The 23,717-nt window shown below is 42.4% G+C and overlaps 1 protein-coding gene across 2 annotated transcripts in view; it reads right to left on the bottom strand.

The window, feature by feature from the left end:
* The window catches only part of RASA2 (RAS p21 protein activator 2), a 123,848-nt gene extending 109,400 nt beyond the window's left edge, over window positions 1-14,448 (bottom strand). For both annotated transcript variants that reach the window (XM_058730068.1, XM_058730069.1), the window contains exon 1: window positions 14,261-14,448. In XM_058730068.1, the coding sequence (XP_058586051.1) occupies window positions 14,261-14,393 (133 nt within the window). In that variant the 5' untranslated portion in view covers window positions 14,394-14,448. The remainder of the gene's footprint in view (window positions 1-14,260) is intronic.
* Between the last annotated feature and the right edge of the window lie 9,269 nt (window positions 14,449-23,717).

The following is a 23,717-nucleotide window of genomic DNA, read 5'->3' as shown; positions in this document are numbered from 1 at the left end:
ATACAACAAAGAAGTCTTACATGAGAAGAACTGCCATAATCACACATGACCTTCCAAAGAGTCTCTTATTCATCCTCTACAAAGTATGTCAGATTGCCGTAGGTGTATGATAACAAAAAGCAGGGGAGGTGCCTAAAAACTGCCGAGAAAAGTTATGTAGCTGCAATTTCCCTCCTTGTCACCTTGAAAGCACCGCTGGAAAGTTATACACTTGTGATATTATTCAAGCACAGGTTGAGAAATGATACCAACAGACAATGGTGACTGCTGGACTACTAAGTAGGGTCAGGTTTTTCAACGCATAAGTTAACATTATCAAAAACCTGGATTGTCAAGCAGTTTTTCTCACTCCCAGTAAATGATAAATTATCTTTAAAATATAGAACCTTAGGGGCACCTAGGTGGCTCAGTCGGTTAAGCATCCGACTTCAGCTCAGGTCATGATCCCACAGTTGGTGAGTTTGAGCCCCGCGTCAGGCTCTGTGCTGACAGCTCAGAGCCTGGAGCCTGCTTCAGATTCTGTGTCTCCTCTCTCTCTGACCCTCCCCCACTCACACTCTGTCTCTGTCTCTCTCAAGAATAAACATTAAAAAAATTTTTTTAAATATAGAACCTTAGATTCTATAAACTCATTTAACTGATAATCCTAAAAAACCAACAGACTCCACAATTCCTAACAGGTATCTGTTCTGCTTAAGAATAGGCACTGTAATATTAACATGGAACCTGGAAGGTTAAAGAAATCAGGAATAATAGTTTCACTAACACTGCACTCCTTTTCCATTATGAAAATAAAGTACTGTGTAATCATCAATGTGCCTCTGAGCAAGCCCTTGAATGAGCAAAGGACTCCAGGAATCCAGCATAGTTCATAGAGGGTTAGCCTAGACTCTGTGAGCAAAGAACTGTTCGGTGGCTATAAAACACCAACAATATGTAAGTAAAATCTTGAGAAGGCATAAAGTCAAAGTTAAAGCATAAACTCCAGGGCAACTCCTCAAAAATGTTCTAGTAGGTAAGATGTAACTCCTCAGTGGGAAAGTCTAAAGAATATAATTAGGGGCCTCTTGTTTTACACAAGTCGTATGCATGATAATTATCATACAGTTATCTATATTACTATCATATTAATCACCTCTCACTGAAGCTTAGTCCAGAACAAGAAGTTAGGAAACTACTGTACATAAAAAGGCAAGTTTCGCAAGGTACTGCCAGGAAGCGTCCATGGGTTCTACAGATACGTCACCAAGCTGCGGGCAGGATCTTCCTGTGGTTTGTCTTGCCCACTTCAGGTTTCACTTTTGAACGTGTGCTGATCCCTAAGCTCCCTGTAGCCCCTTTCTCAAGCAAACCAAACCATGAAGCACATATGGTAGGAATCTCTCCTAGGATAGGCCAATCTACATGAAGTTGAGCAAGTCTGGTAGCTATTACTGGTAACGGCATCCTGGAGACCAAAATGGGACTCATTATGATCTAGTAGTTTAAAAAAAAAAGATATAAATAAGCTGCACCTACAAATGTATACCTACAAGTGTGTGCATGTGTGTGCGTGTGTGTTTGTTCTAGGAGAACCATTTACAAGCAGAGACAAAGCACAACATGAGCACTGTCAGGCAGACAGAAGAGTAACATTTTTTTTTTTTTGGTAAATCCCCTAAACAGTATTAAAGATAAATTTTTATAGCATTCCAACATTCTAATTTTATTGAATATCCATCACATTAGACCATAACCAATTTAGGGATAATTATCAACTTCTTGACAACAGAAATATATTCACCAGTTCTTTCCAATATACCATCTGACAGGCAAATTGGTAGACATAAATGGACAGCAGCAACTTTGGTAACTTACAGACTTGAAAACCTGGCTCTGCCTCTTTAAACTCTAAGCATAGGGGCGCCTGGGTGGCTCAGTTGGTTGGGCGGCCGACTTCGGCTCAGGTCATGATCTCACAGCCCGTGAGTTCGAGCCCCACGTCGGGCTCTGTGCTGACAGCTCAGAGCCTCGAGCCTGTTTCGGATTCTGTGTCTCCCTCCCTCTGACCCTCTCCCGCTCATGCTCTGTCTCTCTCTGTCTCAAAAATAAATAAACGTTAAAAATTTTTTTAAAAATAAATAAATAAATAAATAAACTCTAAGCATATATAACCGTTTTGTCAGCATGCAATCTTTTTCATGAATTTGGATTAAATGAAATAATTTGCAAGTATACTTACATAGTACCTGGAAAAGAGTAAACATAATAAAAAAACATTAGTTCACTTTCCCCTACCCACTAAGAAAATTGTACACAAAATTGTTCAAATTCAAAACTAAGAGGTTCTGCACCACTCACACAAATGTTGTAATATTTTAAAGGATGAAAATTATTCTTTTTATCTCACTCCTCTGAAACAAAACAGAATTTTTTTAAAAGTCAACTTTTTTAACACAATTGGAGAAAACAAGCAAAGTATATGGTAATTCACTATATTGCTCCTGCAAATTTTTGTTTGAAATTATATAAAAATTAAAAGTTACCAAAAAACTTGACAGAAAAGTAGACTTTACTTGTAAGTGCACTCAAAATGTTACCAAGCTTAACATTTGGCTACCCTTAATTTTGTAGATAGGATAGTCTTCAACAGTAGAGCAAGAAAGGCTCTAGCAGCTGAGGACTAATATTGTATCAAATTTTTATACAAAGTCATTTTTCATAACACAGATAATACATAATACATAAAGTTTTATGTAGAAAATTAAACCACTGTAAGTAAAGCTAATCCCCTTTGGCCACCACTGATACAACCAATGTTGTACACCCTTGCAAACCTCTTTCTGTACATTTTCCCAGGTACACTAGAAAAAAACATATCACTCTAACAACTTGCTTTTTTCACTCAACAATACATCTTGAAGTTTTTTCCTTTCATACTCTAGATACACCTCATTCTTTTTAGCTGCTATAGAATATGTATATTAACATTTTATTTAGCCATTTTCCTACAACGGACACTTAAGTTGTCTCTAGTTGTTTTGTTTTACCAACACGGCAACATGAAACACCTTTGTATATGCCTCTTTTGCAAATGTCCAAGCGTTTCTGTAGGGTAGATATGCAGTAGAAATACATAGGAAATATACATTTAGATTTTTAACAGATATTGCCAAAATGCTCTCCAACATTACTTCATCCATTTAAATTCATAGCAACAGTGAGGAAAGTTATCTATTTGCCTAAACCCCCACCAAATACTGAAATTAACAAGCTTTTGTTTTCACAAACTGATAGCTTTTAAAAATTTGCATTCCCCTGATTAACTATTGTTAAATCTTACCGGTATTTTCTTATGTTTACTGGCCTTTTTTAAAATCTCTTTCTATAAAATGTCTATTCATATCTTTTATTTTTCTAATGCCCTTTTCCTGTTTAAAATCCATATGAACTTTTTATATATTCTGGACACTAACAAATAGAGAGGCAGTAGAGCAGAGCAGGACAGGAGCAACAGGATGGACTCTAGAGCCAGCCTGCCCAGTTTGAATGACAGCTCCACCACTCACTGGTCTGATCTGGGTTACTCAGTTTAGTTATTCTATGCCTCAGTTTCCTCATCTGTAAAATGTGGATAATGAATGTTACAGAGTTACCATATGGACTAATTATTTGATATGCTTAAAGGGCTTTAAAATAGTACCTGACACAAAGTAAGTCTTAGATAAGTATTTTCTTTTTGTCTGTAGGATTTCCTGCAAATATTTTCTCCCAATCTATTCTTTGTCTCTTAATTCTTGTTTATAAATCTTTACTTACTTTTTCCCAAAAAGTTAATTTTCCATCTCTCTTCTTGTATCAGAAATTATATAAGTACATGAAACCAACAACTGACTGCCCTCACGGGATCTCACAACTTCTCAAGAATAAATGCAGGCATCAGCCAAAACATCTAAATTTTTAAACATCTTTCCCTTACTGCACAAAGCATTCCCACAAATCAGTAAGAAGACTGATAATCCAGTAGAAAAAAGGACAAGCAAAATAAACAAGTTCACCAAAAAAGGGAAATAAAAATGGCTCTCAATGGGGCACCTGGGTGGCTCAGTTGGTTAAGTGTCCAACTCCTGATTTCGGCTCAGGTCATAATCTCTGCATCGTGAGATTGAGCCCTGCATCACTGGGTTCTGCGCTGGGCATGGAGCCTGCTTGACATTCTCTCTCTCAGGGTGCCTGGGTGGCTCAGTCGGTTAAGCTTCGGACTTAGCTCTGGTCACGATCTCGTGGTTCGTGAGTTCAAGCCCTGCGTGAGGCTCTGTGCTGACAGCTCAGAGCCTGGAGCCTGCTTCAGATTCTGTCTCCCTCTCTCTGCCCCTCCCCTGCTCATGCTCTCTCTCTCTAAGAATAAACATTTAAAAACAATTTTAAAAAATTCTCTCTCTCCTCTCTTAAAAAAGGGGTGCACCTGGGTGGCTCAGTCAGTTCAGCGTCTATCTCTTGGTTTCAACTCAGGTCATGATCCCAGGGTTGTGGGATCAAGCCCCACATCCGTACTGGGCATGGAGCCTGCTTAAGATTCTCACTCTCACCCTCTCTCTCTCCTTCTGCCCCTCTCCCCCTGCTCGTGTGTGCTTGCTCTTTCTCTAAAAAAATTTTTTTAAGACTCTTAAAAATATGGAGAGATCCTCAACCTCATTTAGAAGTGCAAATTAAAACTACAAATCAGATGTTCCTTTCCATCTTAAGAGACCAGTAAAGATCAAGAAGTTTTAAAATATACTCTATGTGACTAAAGAAATAGGCATTCATTCATTGCTAGTGGGAGCATAAATTGCTGTAGTTACTATGGAAAGCAATATGGCATTGTCTTTCCAAATAAAAATACATATACCAATTCATTCATTTTTTTTTAATATATTTTTGAGTGGGAGCGGCAGAGAGAGAGAGGGAGACGAAGGATCTAAAGCAGCTCTGTGCTGACAGCAGAAAGTCTGATGCAGGGCTTGAACTCATAACCCATAACATCATGACCTGAGCCGAAGCCAGAGGTTTAACCGACTGAGTCAGGCGCCCCCCAGTTCATCAATGTAACATCTAGGAATTTATCCCACAAACACAAGTACTCATATTTAAAATGACATAACTACAGGGGCACCTGGATGGCTTAGTTAGTTAAGCATCTGACTTCGGCTCAGGTGGTGATCTCACAGTCCATGGGTTCCAGCCCCACATAGGGCTCTGTGCTGAAAGCTCGGAGCCTGGCCCCTGCTTTGGATTCTGTGTCTCCCTCTCTCTCTGCCCCTACCCCGCTCACACCTCTGTCTCTCTCTCTCTCATAAAGTAAATAAACATTACAAATTAAAAACACACACACAAATAAAATTACATAACTAAGTGATTTACTGCAGTACTCTTTGTAATAGCAAAGATTGGAAACAACCTACACGTCCATCAATAGGGGACTGGTATACCCAGATGATGCCATATCATGCAGCTGTTAAATAAAAGAGGCAGCTCCCCATTCTTATGGATATGACAGATCTCCAAGCTACTATTGGCAAGTGTAAGAAATAAAAAAGCAAGATGCAGACAATGTATATATTTTGCTACAATTTGCATGAGGTTAATATTCATATATTTATGTTTGTAAATACTTAATCTCTGTAAGCGGCACAAGAAACTGGTAATGCTTGCTTCTGGAGAGGGAATCGCTAGGGGCAACAGAAGTAAGGAAACTTCCTTTTCAATGGATACTCCTTTGTACCTTTTCAGTTTTGTACCAGGTATGTGTATTATCTAATCAAGCAAATAAATGCATCTTTTTAAAGAAATAATCAAACAAATTAAAACCTCCCCGTGATCACACTAAACTTTCTATTGGTACCCTTTAAACAGTCATGCAAAGCAGGTTGCTAACATTCAGGTAGTTTGTGGCTAGTGTGTTCAACTGGCAAAAGGAGAGGTTCACCATCCCAGCGACCCATTATCACTCCCTAGGGAACATTTCAAACTCAGAAATGTCCCAGGACCAACCAAGAAATTCTGATTCAGTAGGTATGGAGTAGAGCCTGAGCATCAGAATTTAAGTTCACAGGTGACACTGATGGGCAGTCAGAACTGAAACCAGCTGAGTTACAACATGACACAAATAGGTAAACATCCAGGCTCAATCTCCATCTAGGTCACAAGCATAGTTTCACCACTAATCCTAATCACTTCACAAAGTTCTCAGGAAGCAACAGATGAGAGCGTGTAGATGCCACAGTGAAAATGTATTACTACTTCTGGATATATTACTAGATACGCAGTGTAGTCCTCATCTATTAAATGGAGTACATTCACAACATTCATACTAATGATGAATTCATTCCACCTACCATTTCAGAAAGAACTTTGATAGTAATGGACTAGTGCCGAAAAGGCATAGGCATTAACTGTGTTAACACCTGGAGTATATGAGTGTCAAGTTCTTCGTTTGTAAAATGAGGGGACACAATATGTTCCCTACATTCCAGCTCTAAGCTTCTATAATTCTCTAAGAATACAGGCATCTAAAAACAACCATTGTTTAGTATAGACTGTAGGATAAACTAGTAAGGGCTTTTTCATCCCATTCACAGCCTAGGCTCAATCCACACACTAGGGGGCTAATGCCCTAATGGACATTCAGATATTACATACTGCTAAATAAATTAGCAGTCACAGAAAAAACTTATTTATTTATTTATGTATTACTATTATTATTATTATTATTTTAGAGAGAGAAAGAGCAAGTTTGCACGAGGTGGGGGGAGGGTGGAGAGGGAGAGAGTCTTAAGCAGGCTCTGTGCTCAGCATGGATCCCATGACCCTAGGATCACGGCGCCCCAAGATAGTTTGAACCTTTTTTTTTAATTTTGTTTTAAATGTGTATTTATTTTTGAGAAAGAGCGTGAGTGGGGGAGGGGCAGAGAGAGAGGGGGACAGAGGATCCAAACCAGGCTCTGCAGAGGGCTAGAACTCACAAACCATGAAGGGGAGCCTAGATGGCTCATGGCTCAGTTGGCTAAGGGTCCCACCTCGGCCCAGGTCATGATCTCGTGGTTTGTGAGTTCGAGCCCCACGTCAGGCTCAGTGCTGACAGCTCAAAGCCTGGAGCCTGCTTTGGATTCTGTGTCTGTGTCCCCCACTCTCTCTGTCCCTTGCCCACTCACGCTCTGTCTCTCTCTCAAAAAAAAAAAAAAAAACAAAAACTCACGAACCGAGATCATGACCTAAGCCGAAGTCTGATGCTCAACTGACTGGGCCACCCAGGCACCCCAAGACTGTTTGAATCTTTAAAAACAAGTTTTTTCAGGGTGCCTGGGTGGCCCAGTCGGTTGAGTGTCCCACTCTTGATTTCAGCTCAGGTCATGATCCCAAGGTTATGGGATTGAGCCCCACCAAAAATTGAATTTTTACTACCAAAATTTCAAACCTTCCATGGCTAATAAACAAATTTACTGTATAAAGTATGATTATGAGACTTTTCCAGGCTCAGGACCAATTAGTAAAAATATTGTGCTGAACATGGGGCCTGCTTAAGTTTCTCTCTCTCCCTTCCTTCTGCCAATCTCTCTCCTCGATTTGTGCACTCTATCTCTCTAAAAAAAAATTTTATTTTTAAAAATTTTTTTTTTTCAACGTTTATTTATTTTTGGGACAGAGAGAGACAGAGCATGAACGGGGGAGGGACAGAGAGGGAGACACAGAATCGGAAACAGGCTCCAGGCTCTGAGCCATCAGCCCAGAGCCTGACGCGGGGCTCGAACTCACAGACCTTGAGATCGTGACCTGGCTGAAGTCGGACACTTAACCGACTGCGCCACCCAGGCTCCCCAAAAAAAATTTTTTTAAAGATTCAAATAATCATATCCATTAAATCTTAGACAAATGTCTCAAACAGTGCATCTTATGCAAAATAGGTATATGAAAAATACTTAAATATTAAAATAAAAGTATCTGATGTAGTGTCTTAAAGCAAATGGTTCAATTTAAAAAGCAACAAAGATTAGTGCTAGAAGGGATTTTAAAGACCACATCCAAACCTCTCATTTTACAAGTGAAAAAATAAGGAGTTGGCAAAGTTAAAGAATTTGCCCAAAGTCATTCTGTCATTAGTGATATTCTTAGAGCCAAGCTCACAATAACAAATTTGTCAATTACTGTTCATTGATGTTTGCATGTACATTGGTATAATGTTATAAAGCATATTATTTTAGCTAGTGATTTTTGATGACTGAAATAACATACAAAACCAAAGACATATCATAAAAAATTCTTAATATAAAGTGTCTTAGTTTACGTTAATTGATGACTACACAACAAAACTGTTAGCAGCTCTCAAAACAGCATATAGAACTTCATAAAACATGTAATTTGATATTATTGTCAAATAATTTCATAAAGTACATTAAAAAGGGAACAGGATTGGTATCTAAGATAAAAGGATAAAATGATACTTTTATTTCAGCTATATTAGTTCCAGTCTCTTAGAGGCTATTCAAAGAGTTCTAAGTTAAAAAAAAAACATAAAAAAACACAACAAAAACTCTATGAACTCATTGAGGTTTACCTCCTGTCTTTCTCACAGCAAATGATTAGCAGACTGCTCTGTGAACTTTTACAAAGAACCCTTTTCTCTCATTTCTATCCATCTGAAAGATGTATTCTTCCTCGATCCTAAATAACTCATCATCTCATTTCAAATTTTGACAATGAATGCATAGTATGAACAAATCTTTTAGTAATCTTTCCCTCTATTAATTTACTAAATAACATCTCATTTGAAATATCTGATAATAATACATTCTTAGCATGAATAAACTCTTTTTAATCTCTCCCTCTTAATTCTATTGCATGATCAATAAAATACCTTATTACCAAAAAATTCAAACCTTCCACAACAAATAAAAATATTTACTGTATAAAATATGATTATGACATTTTTTTTTCCAGGCTCGGGGCCAATTAGTAACAATATTCATGGAGTACAGTCAAGTAACAATATTCAAATCTCCTAATAATCAGCACTCAGAGCATTTAGAAAAATTTAATCCTTTTCCTAATGAGGCAACTTTGGCATCAGTTCAAACATAAGCTCAGTTGGCACTGTGATTTTGAAAGGGATGAACTTCCTGTCACAGACTCATGTAGTTTTCATTTAACAATACTATCATCTCCTAGTTTATGTGTAAAATTTACAGAACAGTTTCACATCTAGTATCTCAAATCCTCCTCGGGACAGCGTGGTGAGAAGTAGGGCATTTTCTAAAGGCCTATTATGCTGACAGTGGGATAGTTTAAAAAAATAAAGAATGAATTCTATACTGGAAGAGCTGGTAGTCTAATGGGGAAACAAACAATTTCTACAAAATGTGCTAGAATAAGAAAATGGACAAGGAATTACAATTCCCAACCAGTACAGGGGCCCAACACCTTCTCTCCAGGGATGGGGGTGGTGGTGCCCCAAACAAGGCTTTGGTCAGGAGATCACATGGAGCAGGGTTTTGAAGGATGTGTAGAAGTTCCCTGACATAAATATGGGGTGGAGGAAAGGAGAAAAACACTTCTAGGCAGAACAACATATATAAAATGGCGAGTGATGAAACATCACTCGCCATTTTAACGATGAGGAAGATAAGCTCAAAGGTAAGTGAGCTGCCTAAAGTCACATTAGTAATAATCAATGTGTGAAACAGAATACAGTACATGCCTGCTGAGTTTAATCAGCTTTGTACAGAAAATGCTAAATGTCGACAAGAATATTAAAGACTAATTTCTATCTACTTACTCCTTCCCAAAAGATGGTCCAGGGCTGACAGAGCTCCCTCCAGGGCTGAGAGGAGGGAGGAAATGACTGGAGAAGATTTATTTAGCCCTCTAATCAATCTTGTGAGATAGGTGTTTTTATTATACCCATTATACATGCAAGAATATAAAGGCACAAAAAGGTTAATAAAAGTTAGAAATTAAGATTCAAATTAAAGCTAACCTGGACAAGCCTCTAAACTAAAGCACTTAACCAGATCCCACAGATCCTACTTTGCCAAAGAGTCCTACATCATTCTTCATCTGGAGACACCAGGGAGACCAACTGAGTTCTGGGACTTGTCATGATTCCGCAGATCTGGCACTGTACTGCACATCTCAATATTCACACAAATCATCAGATTCAGTTCTCTTTTATCAATCTGGTATCCCTAGAACAGGTAAACCCACGACCGAGGTGGCATGGGCTCTTTCATCAACATTTTTACATTCTGATTTTATAAGCTGATTTAATTGGATGAGAACTTAACAAAAAGTATAGCCAAAAAGGAAGACATCATGAAATAATAGCAAGAAACCTGAAAGTATAAAGAAGAAAGCTCCTTGGGGTGCCTGGGTGGCTCAGTTGGTTGGGCATCCGACTTCGGCTCAGGTCATGATCTCGCTGTTTGTGGGTTTGAGCCCCGCGTTGGGCTCCATGCTGACGGCTGGGAGCCTGGAGCCTGCTTTGGCTTCTGTCTGTCTGTCTGTCTCTCTCTCTCTCTCTGCCCCTCCCCTGCTCATGCTCTCTCTCTCTCTCAAAAATAAATAAACATTAAAAAAATTTAAAAAAAAAAAAAAAAAAAGAAGAAGAAAAAGAAGAAAGCTCCAGGGGCACCCGGGTGGCTCAGTTGGTTAAGCATTGGACTCTTGATTTTGGCTCAGATCAAGATCTCATGGTTTGTGGGACTGGGCCCTGAGGTGGGCTCCATGTTGACAACCCAGAGCTTTCTTGGGATTCTCTCTCTCCCTCGCTCTCTGCCCCTCCCCCACTCACTCATTTTTTTTCTCTCAAAAAAATAAACTTTATAAAAAATAAACTTTAAAAAAAACCACAAAAGCTATAAAATAAATAAATTAAATATTAAGAAGAAAGATCCAATCCCCCTCTTTGGCTTGTGTGTAGGGTAGTTTGTTTTGTTTTGTTTTGTTTGGGGGGGGAGGGGATGCAATGCAAAGGTGCTTCAGATACTAAGCATACCTGCCACTCACTGCATGCCAGTTCATACAAAGGACGGAGTCTGGACTACCTTAATTTCCTTTATCAAGGGTTCATATGACAGCTCCGGGACTTCCAACAATCATGCCTACCTGTTGAATATTAAAGAAGTTGACCATTTGGAACTGCTATGGCTTCCTAGAGCACTAAAATGACTTCAGGGTATTGGGGATCAGCACAGAAAACAAAATTCAATTAGCAACACTGGATTTGCTAGTGTCAGTTGATTGAAACTGACCACAAAATGGGTTTCCAATCCCTGGATCTGGTTATTTCACCTTGTGAAGGATATGGAAAAATTAACAAATATTAGAATAAAACCCTTAAATGAAACTGTAGACTATTACCTCCAGAACTTTAAAGATATAGAATTCAGGGTGCCTGGGTGGCATAGTTGGTTAAGCATGTGACTCTTGATTTCGGCTCAGGTCATGGTCTCACAATTCAGGAGATTGAGCCCTGCGTCCACCTCTGCACTGACAGAGCAGTGCCTGCTTGGGATTCTCTCTCCCTCTCTCTCTGCCCCTCCCTCTCTGTCTCTCTCAAAATAAATAACAATAAACAAAAAAAAAAAAAAGAAAGAAAGAAAGAAAGAAAGAAAGAAAAGAAAAGAAAAAAGAAAAGAAAAGAAAAGAAAAGAAAAGAAAAGAAAAGAAAAGAATAGAATAGAATATATAAACCAATTCATCCTCACTTTTTTGCTGGTAGGATTTGGGGTTGAAGAGTCCTACCTCGGTCTAGGAAAAAGGATGTTCCTTTGAGGCTCACTTTGAGCCCTACAGAGCTCTAACTCTCCAGATCTGAGGCTCTCAAACAGCAATCTAGAATCTGGCAGCAAATCTCCAGTCTACTGGGCACTATCAGGCTTTCCTCTGAGGTCTCCCAGGATGGTGAAAAGGAAAAGGTGACATGGTTACCTACACCCCCAAGCTTCATTGTCAGATGTACCACCATCCCATCCCTGTGACTTTAGCACCTGCTAATGATTCCTCTAGCCCCCCAGCCCCCATGCTGTAAAACCCACATGTCAGTTTCAGGAAAACAGAAAACAGCATCTCTTCACAGGGTTGTGAAGGTCAACCAACTCTGGACTATACTGGCCTTTAAAAGAACGGCAAAAAAAATAAGAGAGGAAGGTGGGGAGAAGCTTCATGTATACGTATCCTAATACATTTTTTTCTAAAAAGCACTCAGTGACCTGAGCTATACACCAAGCAATTCCAAAAGTAAGAAACTGACTGAGGTAACAGTTACAATATTTCCATTATGGTTAAAGTGGTAATGTCACTCCCAGCTGATCAATCTTCAAATCTGGGTAGTGGGGTTGCTCTAAGCCACAGAAACAAAGTTGTAATTTTGTATTTGTAGGTCCAAGTTTCACTCATAATGATATCTCCTACTGTGATAGTTTTGCTATGGAGCAGGTGAAAGTGCAGAGCAGATAAGTCCTTCTGGAAACAGCCCAACCCTAACTCTCAATTCCAAGAAGTGTATATGTAGTTCCATGGCATAACCTGCAACTATGTAAATCAGTGAGGCTCCAATGGACAGTGCCTACCATCAAGTGACACTGAAATGTAAAAGTGGTAAAGTTTGGAAAATTATATCAAGGGGGGAACTCTGGCCCGTTTACAGTTTTCCCAAGTGTTAAAAAATTAGATGTATGTGAATATTAAGTGTAAGACTTAATCTGAATTTTGAACAGAATTTATACCCTAGAAAGTAATTTTAATATTGGGAACATAGATATAGACAAGATCTATTTCTCTGATGTCATTTTCTAGGTTTTAAGAACTGTACTCAAGATCTCAAATTACCCATGACCACTTCTGGGAAAAGATGAGAAAAGTTAATATGTCTGCCTCGGAGATTTAATAAAATACCAGTACTTGAAAAGAGGCGCAACTTGAAAAAAGGGGGAGAATCCAAGCTCAATTATTAATATCACGATCCAGGAAGAGGAAAATTTTACATCTCGTGCAACAAAGAGTATTGTTAGCCATTTTATTGCAATTCGATTTTCTTCTAACAAAGTAAAAAGTACTCCTCAGAACTAAGGGTTATTTACATGAAAGATGAAGCACGTTTCCAATCTGAGAATACTGAACAACGAAAATAAAGCTGATTTTTGACAAAAGCAAAAATAAGTTTTACTGATAGATCTCACAAATAGCAAAAAAAAAAAGGGGGGGGGAGGGGAACGTTTCCTCTGAATAAACTACTGTGAAAAAATTGGCAATCGACGCCAGAGTCACTTTTAAAAAATAAATGTCCAAATGGCTGAATTCAAATGGTCTACAGCAACGCTTAGAGCTTGTGAGCAAAAATTTTGTTATTAAGCCAACCAGTGTGGCTCGCTCACAAAAGTAACAATTAAATGCATGAGAAGGAAAGGAATTAAGTGGGTTAAGTGCGGGCTGGATGACTGTTTTGAGACCTGCTCACAGGAAGCCACTACATCCTGTCTTAAGTCCCTGTCAGTCACGCTGTCTCTCGATCCAAGTCCCCGCCGCAGCGAGGTGGGGCTAGTACAGGTGTCCGGCCCGAGCCCCTCCCGGCGCGCTCATTCGCGAACACCCCGAGCGGCGGCCACCCGAGTCCCAGGGCGGCCTGTCTCCTCAAGCTCAGGGCGCCTTTTTCAACCTCGCAAAAGCTCCAGAGCCCAGGAGGCAGGCAGCCCCCTCCCCTCGGGCCAGCCCCACTTCCCCGCCCTCCTTCTCCTCCTCCTCCTCCTCCGGCCGCGCCTCCCGTAATTACCGCTGGGCTCCCACCTCGGGGCCGCTCCCCGGCGCCCGCACCGCCCGGAGGCCTGCGTCCCTGGGCTGCCGGAAACTCCTCACGCCCCCGGCCCACGCCCCCGGCTGGGGCGTCCCCACGTCCAGGCCGCGCCCCAAAGCCGAGCCCCTCACGCCGGCGCCGCGCCGGGTGCCCCCCTCCTTGCAAATTCTCGGCTCTCCACTCCCTCCCGACCCGGGCAGCCCCGGCCCACGCCGCCCCGTCGAGGCTACGCCTCCCCCAACACACCCCCCTTCCAGCCTCACCCGTGCCGGCCCTCCCCACGCGCCTCGGCCGGCCCCGACGCGGGCCCCGGCCCCCGCCCGCCCAGGTCCCCTCTCCGCCCCGCGATCCCAGCGCGGCTCGGCGCCGCCACCCCCCGCGCGCCCGCCGCCCCCTCAGCCCCACGGCGGCTCCCGCCGCCGGCGGGTGGGTCCCCTCAGCCCTGCCCCCGCTTACAGATCTTGCCCCGCAGGCTCTGCAGCACTCGGACCTCGCGACTGTCCTCGTCCCCGGCCTCGGGCTCAGCCGTCCCACTCGTCGCCGGCGCCTCGGAAGAAGCCGCCGCAGCAGCAGGCGCCGCCGCCGCCATGGTGCCGCCCGGCCCGTGCCGCAGCCCCACCGCCTGCGTAGCCCGCGAGGCGGAGCCCAACGGCGGCCTAGGCTAGGGCGAGCCGCGCGCCTGGCCCCGCCCCCGGGCCTCGGCCTGGCTCGCCCCGCCCCGCCGCTGCCCCGCCCCCGCCCCACCCGGTTCCCGCGGTCGCTGTCTGTGCCCCCCCCACGCTTGCCCCGAACCCGGGCCGCTCGGGCGCGGACCCAACTGCTGGCTTGGCTTGCCGGCTCTTTGCCCCATAAAAGCCCAGGCGCCGGACAAGTGTGGCTCCTAGCTGTGGCTCTGAGCAGCTTTGAAACCCCGCTGAGAGACGACCCCGGCCCTCTCGAGATCCCCAAATCCTCCTGGGAATTAGGCTCCCTACCACGAGCGGGCTTCCACCGCTGCTACAGCTCAGGGGAACTCCCCGTGGAAAGAGAACAGAAAGGAATTTGATGGTTGGGAGACCTCAAAACTACCTTATTCAAGAAGAGCCAAGAGGTGTATTCCCCCAGTAACATCCACACGCCCCCTTACCCACAAGCCACACCACCACACACATAAATCTTTGCTTTTAAGTAAAAACACTGCCCTGCAAAAGCTGATTAAAAAAAAAAAAAAAAAAAAAAAAAAAGACCAGAGCCCCCAATTGCAAAATGAGAGCGGCGCCTGAGATCCTCCCATAGAAAAATTCTGAAGCTTTTACCACCACTTTTTGTGTTTTGGAAACAGCCAAGTAGGGTCAGGTCCCATCCCTTCCCTTCCACCCCCCCCCCCCCCCCATGAATGGGCTGGCTAAAAAGTTGATTGACATAGGACATTAGTAAATCTTTGACTAGTTGTTAGCTTTATTTGAAGGGAACTCTTTACAGTGAGTAAACTGCATGAATAATACCCTGGTATGAGATCAGGAAGATGATTTCCTGGTCTTGAGGTTGTTAACTGCACTGCCCTAGGAAGAAAGAAACTGTGACTTAATAGGGCAGGTTCCTTAATAGTTCCTTTCTAGGGCAACAATAGGAATCATTCAGTCTGTCAACAAATATTTTTTGAGGGTCAGACAAAATGATAGCCTCGGGGAGTCCCAGCCCTCCAACAGTTCAGTCTGGGAGACACAGAAAAGGGCTGAGGCGCTGGAGAAAAGAACTAAGATGAGGAAACTGGAGGGTCAGGGAAGGCCTTCCTGGGAAATGCACTGAGGGGTGAACTGGAGATGAGGGAGGAGAGGCACAAATGTGCCAAGGGGGTAGAAGTCACTTGTGCAAAGCCTGGACAGCCAGGACCTTTAGTATGCATCTGTTGCTGAGGAGTGATGCTGCTGGTTCCACATGTGTGTTGTGGGTGATCGCTCAGTGATTTTTACACTCGTTGGAGAAAGTGAACCTACCGCCTCTTCTTTGGATGTTTTGCTGTCCTGTCAAACAATAAGTCCAAAACTTAATTCCCTAGCTTCCTTTTCAAACGGGCTGTTGTCTGGGCTAGAAACTTTGACCGCTTTTTAAATCCCTTGTCCCCATACTGATTTCAGCTGCCACATCCTTCTGATTCTGCCAATATATACATCTCTTCTCTGTCTTCTTTCCTTTCCATTCCCTGTCGTTGTACTAGTTAAATCCATACTCACTTGAGCAGTGTCAACGTGTTATCGGGGGTTTTTGTTTTTGTTTTGTTTTGTTTTGTTTTTAAAAAGGCATGAGCTTCTGAGGCAGACAGACTTGGGTTGGAGCCTAGTTCTACCACTTTTACCTGTGAGACATTGAGCAAATTACTCAACCTTTCTGAGCCTGGGAATGCTGTACTTACTCTTCCTTCTTCAAAGCATTACTGTCAGGATTAAATAATTATTAAGAGTATGTGTGTGAAGCATCTAGTGGAATTCTGGGCACGTGGTAGGATTAACTCAGTAAATGTTGCCTCATGCTCTTGACTGGAACTCTTCTAATAGGTATTCCATCTTTTCCATCCCTCCTACACATACCACTTAAATTAATCTTCCTAAAGCCAAAATTGGAGTTCATCACTTCATCTGCTCAAAAAACCCTCACTGGCTTCATTCATCCCTTCAGCCAACCAGCAAGCTACGCCACAGTTGTGAAGGGTGCTATAAACAGCTAGAAAATAAAGTTGAAATTTCTCAGGCAGTGGTTCAGGAGTGAGGTTGGACCTAGCCTATCTAACTCCCCTAACTCCTTATATCTCTCTGGCCACACGGAGCCACTTTTCCCACCAGTCTTAGGACTGACCTTCCTCCGGCCTTTCCAAATGCTGCCTCTTTCATCTGTCTCTGTCATAGACAGAGGTTCTTGGTCGTTTTCTGCATAGTAGTATATATCTGTGTACTTGTTTATCTCTTCTTCTAGAATTGTTGCTAACCCCCTTAATAAATATCTGTTGAATGAATGGAGTGAATCATATTAGTTCACTTACTTTTTCCACCCTGCAGACTTTAAGTTTTCCTGTTTTGAAAATTCTGTTTTCTATTTATTTTTCATTATCATACCTGTCCAAATGATTAAAATAGAATGGGAAACTCTAATAGGAGTCTAGAAAGCTAGTGTTTAAAGGTTTGTTCCTTTCTTCAAAATATCAATATCTGAAAAAAGTAAACTAAAATCTCCATATCTGTACCAGATTCTCCTCATTTCCCTTCTTTTTCACTAGTTTAACTCCAAGTCCATAACTCTATTATTAAGTTGTTACTAAAGGTATGAAAAACAATTTTACATGAAGTGAAACTCCACTTTTTTCCTCCAGTCTTCCTGTTGCAAATTTCAGAATTATCATACTGTTTCACTAAAACCCAGAATCTCCATTTTTCCTCCATCTGAAATCATTCCTAATTATTCTAATTCTGAATAAACATTTGAGGAGGTTAACATTCTTTTACTGATACTGGCCTGCTCTGCAGAAATCTTTAGCAGAGTTAGTGTTTCCTTCTTTTTTTTTTTTAACCACTTTTTTTTTTTGTGTTTATCATTTATTTTTTGAGAGAGAGAGAAAGACAGAGTGCGAGCAGGGGAGGGGCAGAGAGAGAGGCAGACACAGAATCCAAAGCAGGCTTCAGGCTCTGAGCTGTCAGTGCAGAGCCGCATGCGGGGCTCAAACCCACAAACTGTGAGATCGTGACCCGAGTTGATCAGATAGGGTCGGCTTGCCTGACTGAGCCACCCTGGTGCCCCAGTGTTTCCTTAATGTAAAACATTCAGGAAATAAAGTTTTGTAAAGATTAATAAGATTTAGTCACAGTAAATTACAAGAAGGCCATCCCATCTCCCTCCCTTTATTGCCCTTGCATTGTGTTTTAAATTCATCTAGAGTTCCTCTCATTTCTTCATGATGTTTTGTAACTGGAACAATATTGCATCATATACAAACTTGCACTTCACTTCCTTCCTCAAATTATTAATGAATGTGTTTAAAGGCTGTCACTCCTATCTCTACCCCCTCCATTCTGATGAGCAACCATTCACTGCTATGTCTTTTCCTATTTCTTCACCAGCTTTTAACCCATTCAGTCATTTTCACCCACAAACTGGCTTGCTTCATGGTGGCTGAGGTAGGAAAACTCCATTGCTTCTTAATAAGAATATATCTGGGAACTAGAAACTAATTTCAGAACTTGTCAGTTACACAGCATTGGTTTGAATCAGCGCCCACCAATCTATCACATGACAGTATGAGGGGTATCTCCTGGTCCTGAGCTATTAATCACCTTCTTTCCGGCGAGTCGGGGAAGAAACACGTGCTTGCTTTGAAATATTTAAATGTAGATCATTCTCATCGGTCTGTACACTCATGAAGCATAACTGTTTCCGGTAGGCTGGTGGGAAGGCAAGTTCTTTTGATCATTCATGATTTGATTTCCTCACTCCTCTCGTTAGAGTGCTGTTTGTATATTAAGCATTATGCACTCAGTTGCACTGTACCAGCAGCCTCTAAACCCAATAAGCACTTAAAAATAAAATAAAATAAAGTTGGACAAGTGGAAGGTGAGGGGAAAGGTTAAATATTCAGGGTCATTTGCAAAATATTCAAAATATACCTTTAACATTTTACCTTAAAACCAAACAGGGCTATAACAAGGGTAGGTCCAAAAATATGGACAAGTCTTTATCCTAAAGCCTCTAGGTCCTGCATTAAAAATATTTTCACATTTGCTCAGTTCCTAGGGGACACTGAAGGCCTGAATTTTGGAGCATGGGATAGTCTATGCCTTTAGGCCAGTCTGACTTCAGACTCTCAGCCTCCCTCCTTTTGAACTTGGTGGCATATCCACTCCACCTCCACTGCACTTCTCCTGTCAATTTTGACTGATTAATCAGTAGGTCTGAGAAGAACATTGGAAAAGTTGGGCAATCATGTACTTGTTTCATTTGCTACTCTGTACGTACTTGAGAAATTTCTATATTTGTGTAGGCAGATTTGTCGTTTCACTGTGGACCCTGGAGACATGTTCCACAGGGTTGGTAAGAATCAAGCTAGAGGACCTGAGGTCATGGCTCAGTTGATTTTCATACACTGAAGATGTAGTTACAGACTCTCATGACCAAGAACTCTCTCTCTCTCTCACCTGGCTGGCATATAGTGGTCAATGAGGCAGGTTGGGACTGAACACCCATCTGGCTGTACTCATGGCAGGTTGGAGATTGATGTCACCTTTCAGTCCCCTCTCCAGTGCCATCAGAGCCCACTGGGGTGGTGGTTGGGTAAATGATGCTTTTGTGTTCTAAACTCTGAGGAAGAAGAAAGGAAATTAGAAGGAACTAGAAAGGAGCTGGCTACAGAGCTGGTCCAAAGCCCCTTCTTGAAGCAAAGCTCAGGGTGGGAAAGCATCAATGAAGATAGAAACACAACAATGCAAGCCCAAGGGGACTTCTCTGAAAAGTATCTCCACCCTCAGACAAAACCCAGGAACTAAGAGTGCCAGACTCTTCGTGTGGGTTGATATTGTTTACGGTTGGTTTTGTTGTTGTTATTCCTATTTTATAGATTCTTATTTTCTGATCTCAGAAAGGTTAAAAGACTTCTGCAGGTCAGCCAGCTAGTAACTAGGATATCTGGGATTTGAACTGATTCAGTCTGATCCAAAAGTCCTGTAAGACTTTTCTGTCCGCTTTGTGCTCCAGGTCAGAGTGGGAGATGATAAAACTAGCCCACAGAACGGGTCTCCCAGACTCTTGCAGATCCTGCAAGGGGGTCTGATCTCTCATATTAGGATGTGAGAAGGCACCTACAGTACTGTCCAACCAGGGAAGTAAGAAGGGAGAGGCTAACCCTGCACGAGAAAGAAATGGGCCTTAAAGGGGACTGGTTGGGGAAAGTTTTCAGCTCTTGGAAGGGAGTGGTCCAAAGACCCTCGCTCACTTCCTGAAGGGAGGATAGTCTAGGAACAAGAAGTACAAGGGATGATAAGTTGCTAAGGCAGGAGCCCTGAGGCTGGAACAGAAGGGCATCATACCTGCAGACAGCAGGGGAAGGATGCTCCCTCCAGGAGGGCCCTGGATCCAGGGGACTCTCATCCCCAGCGCTCATGAAGCCTCAGAAGTTGAATGATGGACTGTTCCTGGGGAAAGAAGAGTGATGGCTGAGCTAGTATACGTCTCCCAGGCAGGCAGGTGAGGCCTACAAAGGCACCAGGGAGAGAGAGTGAAGGTTAGATGGCCTGAACTGAGGAGGCAAATTTGCTAAGAGCTTATGCTCCAGGAATGGAGGGGGAATGCTAACCCTTATTCAATAAAAAATACACTGAATTCTGGGGTGCCTGGATGGCTCAGTCGGTTAAGTGTCTGACTCTTGGTTTTGGCTCAGGTCATGATCTCACGGTTTGTGAGATCAAGCCCCAAATCTGGCTCTGTGCTGATAGCGTGGGGCCTGCTTAGGATTCTCTCTCTCTCCCTCTCTTTCTCTGCCCCTCTCCTGCTCTCACTCAAAATAAATAAATAAACTTAAAAAAATACACTGAATCCCAATAATCCCAAGGACCTACACCTAATTTGTAAAGTCGAAAAATGTATTCTTTCATTTTTTTAAAGTTTTATTTATTTAAGTGATCTCTACACCCAACATAGGGCTTGAACTCATGACCCCAAGATCAAGAGTCACATGCTCCTCTGACTGAGCCAGCCAGGCAACCCCCAAAATGTATTCTTTTAAAAAACTTTTTTAAAAATGTAATTTTAGGCTACATATACCCTTTACCCAAGTCTCCAAATGTTAACATTTAAAAATATTTTGCTTTGCCATCCTCTCTCTTTGAGAAGATAATTGAGAATTGCGAATGCATGGGCCCTTTACTCCTAAATACTTTAGTGTGTATTTCCCCCAAACAAAAGTTCTTTATAGGAACTAGTGCATTTATCAAACTTAGGATATTAACATTGAAGCAATATGTTAGCTACTCTATATCCTTTATGCAAATTTCACCAATTGTCCTAGTAATGATCTTTATTGCATTCAGTATCCATGCCTTTACTCTCCTTTAAGCTGGGACAATTCTTCAGTTTCTCCTAGTCTTTCACAAGCTTATTATTCTTGAGCGGGGCAGGCCAGTTACATTGCAAAATTTTCCCCAATTTGTATTATGTATTTTGGGCAGGAATAATTACATAAGCAATGCTCAGTTCTTCTCGGTACATCTTTATCTGGAAGCTCATGTGACCATCTATCCCATTACTGGTGATAATTCATTTTGATTCCTTGGTTAGCCTGGTATCTGCCAGATCTGCCCCCTGTAAAGTCACCATGTTCCCATAGAATTAATAAGCATCTTGTGAGGTGATACTTGAGATTTTGTAAAAGTGAACTCGCTTTTCTCCCTGCCTGTGTTCCTCCCTCCATATGCTACCTGGATGAATTGCAACCTCACATATGCCCAAGCCAGAAACTGGGGAGTCGTTACTCTTTCCTCTTCCTTGTATTTCATGTTCAAGAACTAAATCCTATAGGTTCTGCCCCTTTGATGTCTTTCAAAGTGATCTTCTCCATTTCCACTGCCACTCTTAGCCTCTCATCATCTTTCCCTTGACTTGCTGAAAGACACCTAAGTAGGCTGTCTACTTCCTGTCTGTTCCTCTCCCCACCACTCCCCGCGTTGCCACCAGAGTTGTGTTTCAAGAATGCAAATCAGCAGTTTCTTACCTAAAAACCTTTAATGAAGAAGTTGCAGAGTGGAGGTTTTCTGGCACTGATAGGGACCACATGACATGTATGCTACAATTCTGTGGGCAGCCTGAGCTGCCATAACAAAATACCAAAGACTGGGTGGCTTCAACAACAGAAAATTATTTTCTCACAGTTTTGGAGGCTAGAAGTCCAAGATCAAGGTTCTGGTTGATTCAGTTTCTGGTCAGAGCTCTCTTCCTGGCTTTCAGATGGTTATTCTTGCTATGTCCTCACATGGCCTTTCTTTGATGTGTTCACATGGAGAGAGAGATGAACTCTCTGGTATTTCTTCTTTTTTTTTTAATGTTTTTTCTTTTTTTTTTTCTAAATTTTATATTTGAGAAAGAGACAGAGACAGAGCATGAGCAGGGGAGGGGCAGAGAGACAGAATCTGAAGCAGGCCCCAGGCTCCCAGTTGTCAGCACAGAGCCCAAAACGGGGCTCCAACTTACAAGCTGTGATCTGAGCCAAAGTCGGATGCTTAACTGAGCCACCCAGGTGACCCTCTGGTATTTCTTCTTATAAAGACACTATAATGATCAGAGCCCCTCTCTTATGATCTCATTTAACCTTAATTATTTCCTTCAAGGTCCTGTTTTCAAGTATAGCCACGTTGGGGGTTTAGGGCTTCAACATAAGAATGAGAGGGACACAGGGGCTCCTGGGTGGCTCAGTTGGTTAAGTGTCCAACACCAGCTCAGGTCATGATCTCACGGTTCGTGAGTTCATGCCCTGCATTGGGCTCTGTGCTGACAGCTGGAGCCTGGAGCCTGGAGCCTGGAACCTGCTTCAGATTCTGTGTCTCCCTCTCTCTCTGCCCCTCCCCCGCTCACGCTCTGTCTCTCTCTGCCTCTCTCTCTCTCAAAAAATGAATAAACATTAAAAAAAAGTGGGTGCCTGGGTGGCTCCATCTGTTAAGCATCCAACTTCGGCTCAGGTCATGATCTCACAGTTTGTGGGTTTGAGCCCGTGTGGGCCTCTGTGCTGACAGCTGGAACCTGGAACCTGCTTTGGATTCTGTGTCTCCCTCTCTCTCTGCCCATCCACCCCCCCCCCTCTCTCACACACACACACACTCTCTCTCTCTCTCAAAAATAAATAAACTTAAAAAAAAAGAATGGGAGGGGCACATTCAGTCCATAATAAGCTCCCATACCTCCCTTTCTCATCCCCATGGCACATACTGCCAATCAATCACGGCACTCTTTCCTACTGAACTTGAATGAACTTCAGAACATTGTGTCCATCTTTCTCGAGGTCAAAGTCTCTCTGGAAACTAGGATGCATACATTTGACACAGTTTCCCCCAGGGAGTTAAAGCCATAAGAGACTTAAATTCAGAGGAGAGAATAATTGTTGTTCTTGGATGAAAAAACAGTTCCAACTTGACTCTTTGACCCTCCAAGAGATTCTTAGTTACCTAGTACCTTTTTTTTTTTTTTTTAGTTTTTTTCTTTATTTTGAGAGACAGCGCGCGAGCATGAGTAGGGGAGGGGCAGAGAGAGAAGGAGAGAGAGAGAATCCCAAGCAGGCTCCACACTGTCAGTGCAGAGACCAACGTGGGGCTGGGATGCAAGAACCCGTGAGATCATGAACTGCACTGAAATAGAGTCAGACGCTTAACCGACTGAGCCACCCAGACGCTTAACCGACTGAGTCAGATGCTTAACTGACTCAGGTAACTGAGTCCCCAGTTACTCAGTACCTTTAATGCATTTCTTTCCTGCTTAAACTAGCTAGGATGCATTCTGTCACAGATACAACAGATACATTCCTACACTTTATGTGCTGATATGCTTAGCTCTGTGTAGTTTCCTAAATGTGCCAGGTGGTTCAATGCAGATCTGCTGTGATCCAACTTCTCCCTTTGTCTAAGGTTCGCTCCCCACTCTCTCCTCCATCATACCAATTAGGAGGCTTTGGGCTGCAAGTAACAGAAAAACTGTCAGAAAATGGCTTAAACAACTACAGTTTATTTTGTCAATAAAAAAGAAGTCCTTATGGGTCTTAAAACTTAAACACAGAATTACTACACGATCCAGCAATTCTCCTTCTGGATATATACCCAAAAGAAATGAAAGCAGGGTCCTGAAGAGATGTGTATGCACATGTTCATAGCAGCATTATTCACAACAGTCAACACGTGGAACAAACCCGTGTCTA

This window comes from Neofelis nebulosa, chromosome 5, assembly GCF_028018385.1.
Source record: "Neofelis nebulosa isolate mNeoNeb1 chromosome 5, mNeoNeb1.pri, whole genome shotgun sequence".
Lineage (NCBI taxonomy): Eukaryota > Metazoa > Chordata > Mammalia > Carnivora > Felidae > Neofelis > Neofelis nebulosa.
The sequence above is the reverse complement of the archived record's forward strand: the minus strand, read 5'-3'. Positions and strand labels throughout refer to the sequence as shown.